Source organism: Zeus faber (genome assembly GCF_960531495.2).
Source record: "Zeus faber genome assembly, chromosome: 18".
In the NCBI taxonomy this organism is placed as follows: domain Eukaryota; kingdom Metazoa; phylum Chordata; class Actinopteri; order Zeiformes; family Zeidae; genus Zeus; species Zeus faber.
Genome location: NC_137210.1, coordinates 24,511,287 through 24,524,695, shown reverse-complemented (window position 1 = coordinate 24,524,695; position 13,409 = coordinate 24,511,287). Strand labels below are relative to the sequence as shown.

The window sequence follows — 13,409 nt, the reverse complement described above, 5'->3', positions numbered from 1 at the left end:
AATACTTGGGGCTCAGTGGTCGTGTGGTTATGGTTATAAATAAAATAAAATAAAAATATGACATCAAACATGAAAACAACGTTGTGAACCTGCATCAGCATAAAACCTTCGTGGAGTTTATTTATTTTTTTTTTTCTTCTTTCGTTATGTTTGGAATCCTGGCGTGGTTGGCTCCACAGCTCCACACCAATGCACCACCACCACCTGTCAGGCTGGATTTTCCAGTTTGTGCAGTGGAATGAATACCAGTCCATCGTGTGGGTGTGGTTGGAACCAGAGGCTTTGCAGGCCCAAGAACATTCTCTCATTGTTTTGGATCGAAGTCACTTTGCATATTTGATCTTCTCAGCGGGAAACATTAAAAAAAAATAACAATAATTACAATAACAAAAAAATGAATTAAAGTATTCATTAAATGATAATATACATGAATACAATTACTAATAATATATAATAAATTATAATAGTTGACCCATATTTCCTCATGTATGTGTGTGTGTGTGTGTGTGTGTGTGTGTGTGTGTGTGTGTGTGTGTGTCTCCTCACCTGAACCGTCTTGAGCTGCAGTTGCCTCTGAACGCTCCCTCCTGGTGGACAGAAGCACATGCGGCCTCAGGCTGAGATGACAGTTTATAGGTCAAACTGGGGATAGACTCGGGGGGAAGAGAACAGAAAAAGACTCCCCTGAGCTCCTTTACCCGCAGACCGTCATAAAAACAACAGAGACAGCTTAAATGCAGAATTTTGGGCCATATGGTGAATGTTTTGCTCCCAGAAAGACTGGAGGAAATTGTTAAAATGCTCAGTTGGAATGCAAATATACATATTTTATTATGAGCACAAGATAAGACTTTATTAATTCCCAGGGGGAGAAATTCAGGTGTTACAACAGCTAAACAACGCAAGTCAAGAAAAAAGAAAAAGAAGTTAAATGAAAAAATAAATAATTGAAAGAATAAAATAAATACTGCCTACAAACACTGAAAATGGCATTCAACAGCATTCAGTATGAATATATTTTCCTGGTAAATAACTCATCCTTTTCCATAGTTTCATCCATAATGACCATGATCCACACACACTGTGGAAATAAACTCACCATCGTCACCATTGGCCGTGCAACGGACACTCACCTCTCTCTTGTCGACGTCGGGATGCGTTTCGTTGGTTTGTGTTGCAAATTATGAGCGGAACACGCTGAATGGAGGGCCTGCGTCCCTCCATACAGCGTGTTCGCAGGTTCACGGAGCGGCGAAAACCCCTAAAAATGCTTTTAAATGTCAGGAAAGTCAATTGGACGAGTGTTGAATCCAGTGTGGAGGGATCACGGCATGCCTTATTTACCCCAAACGAGTGCAAAGTGGGACAATGACTGGAACTGGTTTAAAAAAAAAAAAAAATGATCATTTTGTGGGAAAAAGTAACAGATTTTCCCGATTAAATTAAATTTCAATTGGTTTCATGAGACTTTCCAGCGGTTCTGATATAACTGCATTTTGCCGTCTCACGTTCCCTGAAGTCATACGCTTGGTCTTATCAATATTGACACGGGTAGGGAAAGGGAGACGCACGCCGGCCGCGTGTTGTCGCTCACTCTCACTCATAACCAAATAAACCCCACACGCCTCCACCGATTGTAACCATGATTATGAATGTTTTCAGCTCACCAGGAGGATTGCAAATCCAAACTCATTTGTGGAATTCTCCATTGACAACCAAGTTCAGAAGAGCAAGGTACACGGTTTATTACCAACTACAAATTTCAGTAAATGGGGTGAAAAAACCAAACTGCCTGAAAAGGACGTACATTTCTAATGGGTTAAAAAAAAAAAAAAAAAAACCCACCCAAAAAAAACGAAACGTCTTCCTTCTTTGAAAGAACGCAAAATGGGGACGACAACTTCCAAAATGTGTGGAGCTCAAACTCCGAATGTGACTCCCCGCAGGTCGCCTACGCATCTCAGGACCCGGTTTGGGAGGAGGGCTTCACCTTCTTCGTGCACAGCATGAAGAACCAGCAACTCTGCGTTCAGGTGCTTGTCTCTGGACGGTCGAGCCGCTCCTTCCCCGCCTTTTACCTTTCACTCCATTTAAATCTCTGTGCTTTGAAATACTCAGGTTTGAGGGCTGCGGGTCCGTGGGGTTGAACGGGTGACTGTTTCTTAAGTTGCCTGCAACATAGAAAATACCCCCCCAAAAAATGTTTTTTTTTTTTTTGTTTTTTGTTTTTTTAACCTGGGTTAAATGCAGATTTTTAAAAATGTCATAAAGGTTATAGTCAAAAAAAAAAAGGCTTTTTTTTTGGGGGGGTTAGAACGACTTCTGCAGGTTGGCCGACACCGGCGGGTTCGGATAAAACTGTCATTTATAATACGTTTAATGTGGATTTACCATCCCGAAGCGACCGTTATCTTCCTATTTTGTTTCGTCAAAAGCAAACCCAAACGAGCGCGCATTGAACCCTGCAGCTGTTTTACAAACTGAATAAAGAAATGCATGGAACACTTTTTCACCAGGCCCAAACTTTAGTGAATGCCGTACTTATAATCGCTTGTGATTGTTTTCCCCGTTGTACTTCAAGCTCGGTAAGAGGGGGATTTGTGTGGCTCCAACCCCGATCGCTCCCACGGGGATCCCCTTGCTCCGGATGGGACGGCGAACCCCCCCGGGGACCTCGTTTCCGCGTGGTCTGACCCTGGTTGCGTTGTGCTTTGTGTTCCTCGCCGCCGGGCGCCAGGTGAAAGAGCACGAGAAGAAGAGCGTCCTGGGCCTCCTCAGCCTGCCGCTGAGCCGCCTGCTGAAGGCTTCTGACATGACGCTGGAGCAGCGCTTCTCCCTGGAGCGCTCGGGAGCGGCCAGCCAGCTCAAGATGAAGGCCACGCTCCGGGTGAGGAAGCGCCGACGGGACCGGAGATCGCGGATTTTGAGAATTTGAGCGGCGGCGCGCCCTGTGTTTGCATAACGGACGCACGAAACACACCCCGCCGCGCCCCTTCGAATGTTCTGCCTGTGATTAACTGTTGATTGATTGTGTGGCGTGCAAAATGAGGCTACACAAATACAACTAAGCGTCAACTTTGCTGACAAAAAATCTTGTCTTGTGACAAAAATTTTACTCACTTTAATATATGATGCTGAGTTTAGATATATTGTGAACAAATATCTCCAAAAAATGTAAAGCAAACAAAAAAAACCCCAATATATAAGAGAAAATTGCTGAGAACACCCTGCAATTCCTCATAGCACATCGATTCTTTTTTTTTTTTTTTACAAATGCTTCAATTCCTGCTTAATGTTCTTCCGCACTCATGAATTCTCTTTAATTTGTGATGGTGGGTTTGAATAAATTGTGAACAAATATCTCCAAAAAAAAAGTAAAACAAACTAAAAAAAAACCCAATATATCACAGAAAATTGCTGAGGACACCCTGTAATTCCTCATAGCACGTAGATTCTTTTTTTTTTTTTCTACAAATGCTTCAATTCCTGCTTTATGTTCTACCCCACTCACGTCAGCTCTGCCCTCCATCCCAAACCAGATTCTCGCCATCGAAAAACCCAAGCCCAAACCCGTCCTCGATCCCCCGCCGAAGCCCGCCGCGGACCCCGCAGCCGCCGTGGACCGGGCCCTCACCAGCGCCGTCCCGACGCCGGCCTCCGCTCCGGCCCCGGCGTCGGCCTCCGTCGGCGCCTTCAACGGCGGGTACGACCCCCAGCGCCACGGCTCCTCCCTGGCCTTGGCCGGCCGCCGGACGGCCCCCGCCACGCCCCAGATGCGCCGCTACGACTCCCACAGCCTGCTGTCCGAAAACTCCATGGCCTCGTCCCGCTTTGACGTCTCCGAGGGAGCCCGGTATCCGGAGTGAGTCTCGGGTCTCTGCCGGTTTTTGTTTTACCGTAGAAAGGGACGATAAGAGCCGGACCCGGTGTTTAGTTTTTGGAATGTGCTTTGGTTTCAAGGGTCCAAAGGTTTGACAAAAAAAACTGAGAGCCACTCTTTCCGAGTGTTTGGGACACAGTGTTTGTGACACCAGGGAGACACACCGGGGAGGAGGGATGTATGACTTTATATCCTACATCACGTTGCATTTTACCGCTTTATCTCATTAAAGTGTGATAATCCATCAGATCGTCTGTGTCGGGCAGAATACACTTAAGATCCCCAAATTCCATTCGAAAACGCAACAATCTGGCGTGCCCTGTTGTTTTCTCCAAAGTTTGCCTTCCTTTGATCCCTGGATTCGTTTTAGGTTATTGTTGATCACTCGATGTGGTCGGGATATTTTTTGTTCTTTTTTTTTTTTTTTTTTTTGGGGGTTTTCATCCATTGCGGCAGTTTACCTACCACAACTATATGCGCCGCTTCGTCGAGTTCACCATGGCTGCCTTTCACATCCTACACGCACCCACTTGGTGCATTCTGCCGGGAAAGGCGGACCCCCGCCTCAAACGATGGAAGTGGCACATAGAGGACCACATAACAGTAATTCATAGCACAAAGACATTGGGGGGCTGTTTCTTGAAAAGTCAATCAAATTAGGGATTTGTTTATTTATTTATATATTTTTTTACACAAAATAATGTCACGGATTACCACTTTAAATCCAAGCGCCAAGGGTTGCGGTTTAAGTTTATTCAGTTCTTCATTAGCTCTTCCACAGTTTTCCACTGGTGCGTCCGCTGTCTCTGGATATGTGTGATTAGCTTTCTGCTAAGGGCTAAAATGTCTGTGTGTTTTTTGGCGACTCGGGGACGGTCGGCCATGATTAGCGGGACTAATGAAAGTGTCCGCGATGTTGAAGGGCCCTCGTGAACCATCAGGGGACACTGGGGGAGATCCAGGTGACCTTGCGCTACGCCACCTTGAGGAAGAAGCTCATCGTGATAGTCAACGCCTGCAGGGACCTGTTTGCCTGCGGCGAGAACGGCACGGATTCCTACGTCCGCCTCTACCTGCTCCCCGACCAGTCGTGGAGACACCGCATGAGGACGCAGGTCAAAAGGAGGAACATCAACCCCGTCTTCAACGACAAGTGAGTGGCACGTTTTGCGTTTGATCGCCGCCCGCGAGCAGAAAAGATGGCTTCCGGCCGCCCGGCTGCGACGCCCCGCCCCGCCCCGCCCCGCCCCGCCCTAGTCGTTTAACCTCCTTTCAAAAAGAGAGCCACAGGTTGGGAATAGCAGCAAAGTGACATGTTGGTTTAAACCGCTTTTGGCAGTTGCCGCTGCACGTCCAGAGCATTACGTTGGCTACGGAAGGTTGTACAGTAGGAAGCGAGGCAACTTCCCGTTTCTAGTCTCTTACCGTACAGTGCGCTGGCACGGATGTAGCCGGAATAAGTGATTTGCGAAAGTGCAAAAGAGCCAATAAAGACCTGATGAAATGCACGATTTTGGGACCGTTTACTTTTCGGTGTAACCCGTAAAGTGTACATTTCATGTACGTAAAGGGACATTTCATGTTTTATGGCTTAAACGTTTGCCCCATTGGGCTGCACTGAAGCCCAGTGAGAAGCCGCAGCAGAGCGGTGCGTTTCCCACTCGTACAGTTCAGCGAGGACGTTGCTGCGGACGGTTCTAATTGACGGAAACCAACGTTTTAGAAAGGCCTCGGTTGAAAAATTGTGATCCATTTGATCTTTTATCATTTTTTCTTTTACGCAACCTTTGCGTCGTTGTACTTGATGCAAGGAGGTGGAGGGTGCGTCGCATTATTTCTCTGTCATTCCTCTTTTTTCCTGACAGGTTTGAGTTCAGCGTGTCTCTGGAGGAAGCGCTGAGGAGGAAGTTGGATGTCGCCGTGAAGAACAGCAGGATGTTCCACACACGGGAGAGAAAGGAGATTGGAATGGTGGGTAACGGTGTTTAATGAAACACGTTCCCAAAGGTTAATGGGGTTAGAGCTTTAGTGTTTTAGCGTCTTGCACGTACGCGATCTTTGCATTGTTGTCTGGGAAGGCGGACCCCGCCACCAACTGTGGAAACGGCATATAGAGGAGCACATGTGTAAGAGTGGATGTTTCCTATGAAGTGTTTACTAAAAAAAAAAAAAAAAAAAAAGCATATAAAATACGGGAATTTTCAACAAAAGAGTCAGATTACCACTTTAAAATCGAACAAATTGTTTTTATTTGTATTTTTATTTTTTGTATTTTCTTGCTTTCATAAATTTATTTTTTTTAACGATTTCCTTGTTTTTCTTGTTTTATTTTTTTGGCTTTGTCCTTCTATTTTTATTTGATCTTTTTTTTTGTTATTAGAAATGTCTTGATTTTATTTTTTATTACAGTTATTGTTCTTTTTTAAATCTAAAACTAAATGAAGTGCTCCGTCACACGGTGAATATATTGTGAATGTATTGCATGTTTTCTAACCTGAATGGCACGTCTGCTCCCGTCCACAGGTCCTCATCAATCTGTCCCCTCTAGACCTTGTCAAAGGGGTCACAGAATGGTGAGAAATCCACTCTTCCACTGCTTTGGGATTATTAATTTTTATTATTTGTTTATTTTTTAGAAATAAATAAATATATTTTCCGCTGTATCACTGTATCTGCAGTTCAAAGCTGTAAATCCACGTCAAATGAAAATGATATTGGCAAATGATTTAATTGCACTTAAGGTCATTTTAGAGATACCATGTATGTCTTTTTTCCATGCAGGTTAAAGTTATTATTGTAATTCGGGAAATTTGTCTAGTTGGGGTATCAAAACGGTGGTGCCGACATTCTTCACCTTTTTCTCATTTCTCTCCTGAAGGTATAAGCTCACGCTACCTGGGCTGAAGAAATCTGTTTAGCAGGAGAAGCTCCAATACCTTTTTTTTTTAAATTTTATTATTATTTTTTTTAAATATTTAGATCAGACACAGACTGTTATGACCCTGCAACGTGACAGTGCAACGTGTCACACGGAAGAGGGGATTAACTGGATCCTAAACATAAAACCTGCCAAAAGACGTGCTGTCCAGCGCTGATGGGTCCTAACGATGCCATCACGTTCCTTTGCCAGGGTTGCCATGGTAGCGGTTTGTTGTGGAAGCCGAGGAGGTTTCCTTTCACTTGCCTGCTCAGATTTCCACAAGTGGTTGGTTGGTTGGTAAATGAGACCAGTCACACTGTGGTCTAACGTGCAAGTGTTTGGCAGATTTTTTTATTGTTATTATTATTTTGATAGAGATGTATGTTGTAAAGTATTTTGTAAATTGCTGGTTTTGTAGTTGTTTATGATTTTAACTTAAATTCAGGGATAACCTTCCATTGGGATGTCGAGGAATGTCGTGTTCCAGCATAAGTGCATCAAAGGGGCGGGGCACCAGCAATTTGGATTTGACGTGATACGCAGTAGTATCAGTCAGAGGTTTTGGTTGTTTTTCTTTTATTCCTTTTTTTTAATCACTTAAGCGCTCGAGAAACAAACACAAAATTATGACTTACTAAAAAAAAAACCAGTTCATATTGCACTTTATCTGCTATCATACCTTAAAATGAAAAATTCAAACCTATGTTTAAGATTAAATTTGCTCTCAGTCTCTCGGACAATGGCCTAATAATAACGACTATTATGTGTTAATCTTTTGCTTTGTTGAGCATCACTAACAAATGGCGTTGTGTTGGTTCTTAATTTTATTAATGCTTTCTTTTATCATTTTAAACGTTTCCCTCAGTTCATCTTGGTTCATTTTCATCTAAAGCGGTTGGTTACGAAGAAATACGCCTATGGTGCAACAGAATTGCTGTCAATAATCACTTTGGTCGTATCTAACAAAGAATGTCATTGAATAAATGTTCATCACCCATTTGAGCTCGGAGTTGGTGGAGGGAGAGGGTCGCAGGAGGAGGGGGAGGATCAATTATTCACAAAGCATCCATTCCCTAAGACCAGCTGTGTGTATTTTTCTTTTTTTTTTGTATTTTCTTGATTTTACAGTATTTATATATTAAATTATTATACACACAGACACACAAACACACACATATATATATATATATATATATAGATAGATAGATAGATAGATAGATAGTATTTTTTTTGTCTTGCTATTTCTTTTTAGTACTGCTTTTATTTTTTGTATTGGCTTTATTATTATTATGATTATTTTCAATTTTCTTTATCTGTTATTTAAATGAAGAACACACACACACACACACACACACACACACACACACACACACACACACACACGCACCGACCGATCCAAGGGAATGTCGGGGGAGGGGGCGGGGCTTCTGTGCTTCCTTAGCAACGTCCTTGGCAACGGCTCACCGGCTTCATCAGCACGCGAAGCGACCTGACTTTATGGCTTAGTTCAAAGTGTGCATCCCATTATTATTATTATTATTATTATTATTATTATTACATTACGGCCGAATGTGATTATTTCCATAGCTGAGCCACAGACAACAGCAGCATGGAGGGCAAGGTGAGTTTTAATGTCACTAACAAACCAGTTTTTACTCGTTTTCCGGAACAACATGTGGGTTAAACTGTAATTTATACCGTGTGTAATTAAAACACACACACAGACCCTGCAAGTGCACATCACTTGATGTACTATCGTTCAATTTAATTAATTATATTTTATCATTTTTACTCGTGCTTCTTACGTTAAACACGGTCGGAGATGTAGAGCAGAAAAGAGCAGCAGCAGCAACTCTGTCGCCGTGGAACGAGGAGGGACGCGCGTTCATATTCACTCCGGTCAAGTCGGTCCTCAGTGACCTCAACCACCCCCTAAAAAACACAGATTTGTACGAGCGGCAGGTCCATCTTGTGGTCCCGACAAACAGTGACCTTGGTCGATGGGCCCGCAGACTTGTTGACATAATTCTTATTTTTTTATCGTCAGATATATATATATATATATATATATATATATATACATACACACACACACACACACACACACACACACACACACACACACACACACACACACACACACACACACACACACACATTACTATACACTACTAATACTATTACTATTATGTGTCTATATAACTTAATTACTACTACTAAATACTCCTTTTACTTTTATATAACGTTGTTTAACAACTACTATCCTTATCGCGTAGTGATGACATGTTGGGATTTTTCTTCCTGGTTCTCAAGAGTTGTTCACACCGAGAATGATTCGTTCCCTTGTATTATGTCGAGCACTGGTTGCTTTGGGTCACTTGGTGTCGTACGTCCTCCACAACAGTCGGGCCCCGTCAGTCAGTGACCTCCAGGTACCTCACCTGCTCCTTGTGTTATTTCGGTGTGAATCGGTGTAAATCTGTGACGTTCAATTCTGTGGTTTTTTTCGCCTTTTAATTTAGTTCTCGGTTATTATTTTCAGTTCGTGAGCGGAATACTATTACTGTAACAACTACTATGTAAGTCAAATAGTTTGTTCGCTGCGAATGACTCGTTCGGGGTCTCGTTTCACGACTAGCGCGGTGGGGCTCCCGGCGACTTCCGCTTCTCATCTTCTGTTCAGAAAAATCGTCAACAAAGTACCAAGCTATTCGACCTGAAAAAAAACCAACTTACAATACAACCATATCAGTGTGGTGTATTGAGTGTACTACTATGTAATTCATCTCTTTCATTCCTCTAATTTGCTTACAATGTGCAACGCAGCTTTACAGGACGCCACCGTGTTAGCATCAGCATGTAGCAGCGCGACGCCAGGCACGTGAAGACAGGCAGGCGAGCACCCGTACCTTACCTGTTACAGGGGACGATGACAGGAAGGTCATTTGCTTACTGACCGAGCTTATCAGCAGCAATCAGACAATATCAGGAAAATCTGATGTGGAATGTGAAATTAGAAAAAAAAAAAAAAAGTGGAATTCAAAGGGAGGGAATAAGACTCAGAAGACGGAAGGAAAAAAAGTTCTAAGAGCCCGGGGAAGGGGGTGGTAATAACCCAGGAAGAAGATTAAACAGGAGGTTAAACAGGAGGGAAAAAACCCCACAAAAACATGTAAGAACCACTGGAGATGTCCCAGATGCACCGTCAGCAGGATACTCAATAAGAACTCAAAAAGAACTCTGCGATGAAAGAAGCATGAACGCGACGGCGAGAGGAGGTGGGAGTGGCTTCTCTTTACATAAAGATGACAAAATGAAAAAAACTGTGAAATCCAACTCAAACAATGACGTTTATTGGCAGTATTTTCGTCAAATTGTGACCGGGGCTTTTATTTTTATGTACCTCAACTGCCGCCTGGGTGCCGTGCTCCTCAGAATAAACACCTAAAATAAACTGCCGTTATATTGCCGTTTGGAGACACGGGGCGCACGGTGGAACGGAGATCGCTCTCTCTCCATTACGCAATCCACCAACGAAAACAATAGATGTGTGACAAAAACACAGGGAAATGGAGAAAAAACGCACACGCGCTGACTCACATTCAGTCCTGTTTACCGCTTTCCGTTAGAGCACCGGTTTATATTTGAGGGGATACGGTATCTATAAAACGGGCTCCGAATGCTGGGGCTCGGGGACAAAAACAAGCTTGTCAACCCGGGAAAGGGAGGTCCAACCCCGTCCCCTGCCAATCGTGACAAAGGGAGCTCCCGGACAGAAAAGGAAGACCAAAGACATAGTTCGCCTCTGGGGGCTTGCGCTGAGAACACGACGAGATCCCAGATCACCGCCTCCATTTGACGTCTTTTTGGTCCAAAACATCGACTTCTCCTTAAGTGTACCTCCACCTTAAAGAACCCAGGGAGAATAGGAAGGACCCAGGACGGAGAAGAAGGCTACAAGAACATAGGAAGCAGAAGGGTAGGACGAGGAAGAGTATAAGAACCCAGGAAGAAGAGGAGGAAGAGGAAGGCTATTAGAACCCAGGAAGAAGAGGAGGAAGAAGGCTACTAGAACCTGGGAAGAACAGGAAAGCAGAATAAGGTTTTTTTTTTTTCCTCAGAAATGCTACCACAGAAAGTTTTCTATGGATTTGTATTGTTCTAATGTGAGAGGGCACGGTCTTGGGCCTGTTGAGATTATAGAGAGATGAAGTGTTAACATTTTGGACGTATGGTGAAGTTTTGTAAGGAAGAAAGGCAATGTGGTGCTCACAGTGAATTTTTACAGAGGATGTGAAATGATGAAACCTCAGCAGAGAAAGAAAGACAAGTAATGCATGAGTTTCAAGACGATGGAAACAAGTTATGGATGGACGAGGAAAAGCAAGTCACATTTATTGCACGAGTGATGAATGCGACAGCTGAGGGCAAATGTAAAACAAAACTAATTCATACGGGATAATTGATGGTGAAGGCAGCACATCATCCGGAAAGTTTTATTCTCGCCTCACCTTTGCTCATTTGTCATACACTTTGGCTGTATAAATTTCATGCCACATTTTAAAAGGGGTTTCATTTGAATTTTTTATCATTATTTTATACACCGATCAGCCACAGCATTAAAACCAACACTAATAACCACTAATCTTGTGTAGCTCCCCCTTGTGCCGCTAAAACAGCTGTGACCCGTGGAGGCATGGACTCCATAAGACCTGTGAAGGTGTCCTCTGGTATGTGGCACCAAGACGTCAGCAGCAGATCCTTTAGGTCCTGGAAGTTGTGAGGTGGGGCCCCCATGGATCGGGCTTGTTTTTCCAGCACATCCCACAGATGCTCCATCTGATCGGACCCTTACCCCGCCCATCCACATGATGTAGAAGATATCGCGATTCATCAGACCAGGCCACCTTCTTCCATGGCTCCATGGTCCAGTTCTGACGCTCATGTGTCCATTGTAGGAGCTTTCAGTGGTGGACGGGGGTCAACATGGACACTCTGACCGGTCTGCAGCTACACAGCTCCATACACATCAAGCTGTGATGCCCTGTGTGTTCTACACCTTTCTATCAGAGCAGCATTAACTTTTTCAGCAGTTTGTGCTACAGTAGCTCTTCTGTGGGATCGAACCAGACGGACTACACTTCACTCCCCACGTGCATCAATGAGCCTTGGGCGCCATGACCCTGTCGCCGGTTCACCGGTTGTCCTTCCTTAGAGCACTTTTTGGTAGGTAGTAACCACTGCATACCAGGAACACAAGACCTGTGGTTTTGGAGATGCTCTGACCCAGTCGTCCAGCATCACAATGTGCTCCTTGTCAAAGTGGCTCAGATCCTTACGCTTGACCATTTTTCCTGCTTCCAACACATGAACTTCAAGAAGTGACTGTTCACTTGCTGCCTCTTACATCCCACCCCTTGACAGGTGCCACTGGAACCAGATGATCAATGTTATTCACTTCACCTGTCACTGGTTTTATTGCTGTGGCTGATCGGTGTATTTACATCTGGGGTAAAAATATTCTGTGGAGTTTTCTTTTTAATTGTCCCCAGAAAGCTTTCTTTTCATTTTATGTATATGCTTGTATTTTTCAGCTTTTTAAATTAGAAACTCCACATCTGACCTGTTTTATAATTCTCTAATACAAAGGAAATAAATAACCAAAACAACCGCCTCGATGCCGCCGGTTGTGCTACCGCTTTGTTGAACTATTTGGCCATGAGGGTTGTGCCAAAACTTTGCCGAACAGGTTTCCTATGGGGAAATGGAATGCGGCAGAGAAATCTAGTCGTCATGGAGGCGCATGTAAACATATCAGGGGAATTCCCCACATTGCCCCGCCTCCCGGTAGCTGTGGCAACAGGGGGTCGTCCTCATGCGTTGTTGTGACATCACAAATTCCCCCGCATAAATCCGACTGTTTGGAAGTACGCAAAGAGGAAGTAAATACATAAATATGTACACAAAAACACAGGGCCAGCACAAAATGCACTATTTCACCAGGAATTGTCTAGTTATTCTGTCAAACACTGACAATAATGGACATGCTTGGTGAAGAATCGAAATACCAGACAAGCAGGTTTGCCCTTACCTGTAGAATTTGAAGGTAGTTGTTTCGTTGAGGACATACATCTCTGTATAATGTATAATTTTGATAGATAACTTTATCCTAGCAAGTCAGAAACCACATCCGCATGGAGACCAAGGTGAGTTTTAATGTCGGGACCACCTGTCACACAAAACATTTCATACATTCTGTTTTGCCCGAAAAAAGGTCAGGGTTAAACATGTAATGTGTTCAATGTGTAAACGGAGGGCTAATCAGCTCTCCTGACACAGAACTTAACTCAGAATTCTGAGAGTTCAGCCCACCTCATATTATTTGCATTTCATTATTTTCACAGCTTTGCCTCATAAGTTAGCACGTTCAGAGTAGAAAAGGGTGGAAAGATGGAAAATCTGCTCTGATCTGGAAATGGAAGAAAATGGAAAAAGGGGTTTATGTTCACTTTGATAGACAGGTTTTCACTGACTTTGATCTTATAAAAATAACAGAAACTGGGCAGTATGACTCGCCAATGTGGCAGATTAGTTAAATCGTCCCAACTG

The 13,409-nt window shown here is 43.6% G+C and overlaps 2 protein-coding genes across 2 annotated transcripts in view; both read left to right on the top strand.

Moving 5' to 3' along the window:
* The window catches only part of esyt3 (extended synaptotagmin-like protein 3), a gene marked incomplete at its 5' end in the record, with an annotated part of 20,973 nt that extends 13,443 nt beyond the window's left edge, over nt 1-7,530 (top strand). Inside the window, 8 exons of the mRNA XM_080018913.1 lie at nt 1,663-1,734; nt 1,947-2,033; nt 2,738-2,887; nt 3,540-3,862; nt 4,803-5,033; nt 5,746-5,851; nt 6,404-6,453; nt 6,759-7,530. Coding sequence (XP_079875039.1) covers nt 1,663-1,734; nt 1,947-2,033; nt 2,738-2,887; nt 3,540-3,862; nt 4,803-5,033; nt 5,746-5,851; nt 6,404-6,453; nt 6,759-6,798 — 1,059 coding nt within the window. The 3' untranslated portion in view covers nt 6,799-7,530. The remainder of the gene's footprint in view (nt 1-1,662; nt 1,735-1,946; nt 2,034-2,737; nt 2,888-3,539; nt 3,863-4,802; nt 5,034-5,745; nt 5,852-6,403; nt 6,454-6,758) is intronic.
* Nucleotides 7,531-12,994: 5,464 nt separating this feature from the next.
* Nucleotides 12,995-13,409, top strand: part of dnah7 (dynein, axonemal, heavy chain 7) — a gene marked incomplete at both ends in the record, with an annotated part of 94,980 nt that continues 94,565 nt past the window's right edge. The window contains one exon of the mRNA XM_080018912.1: nt 12,995-13,006. Within this exon, the coding sequence (XP_079875038.1) occupies nt 12,995-13,006 (12 nt within the window). The remainder of the gene's footprint in view (nt 13,007-13,409) is intronic.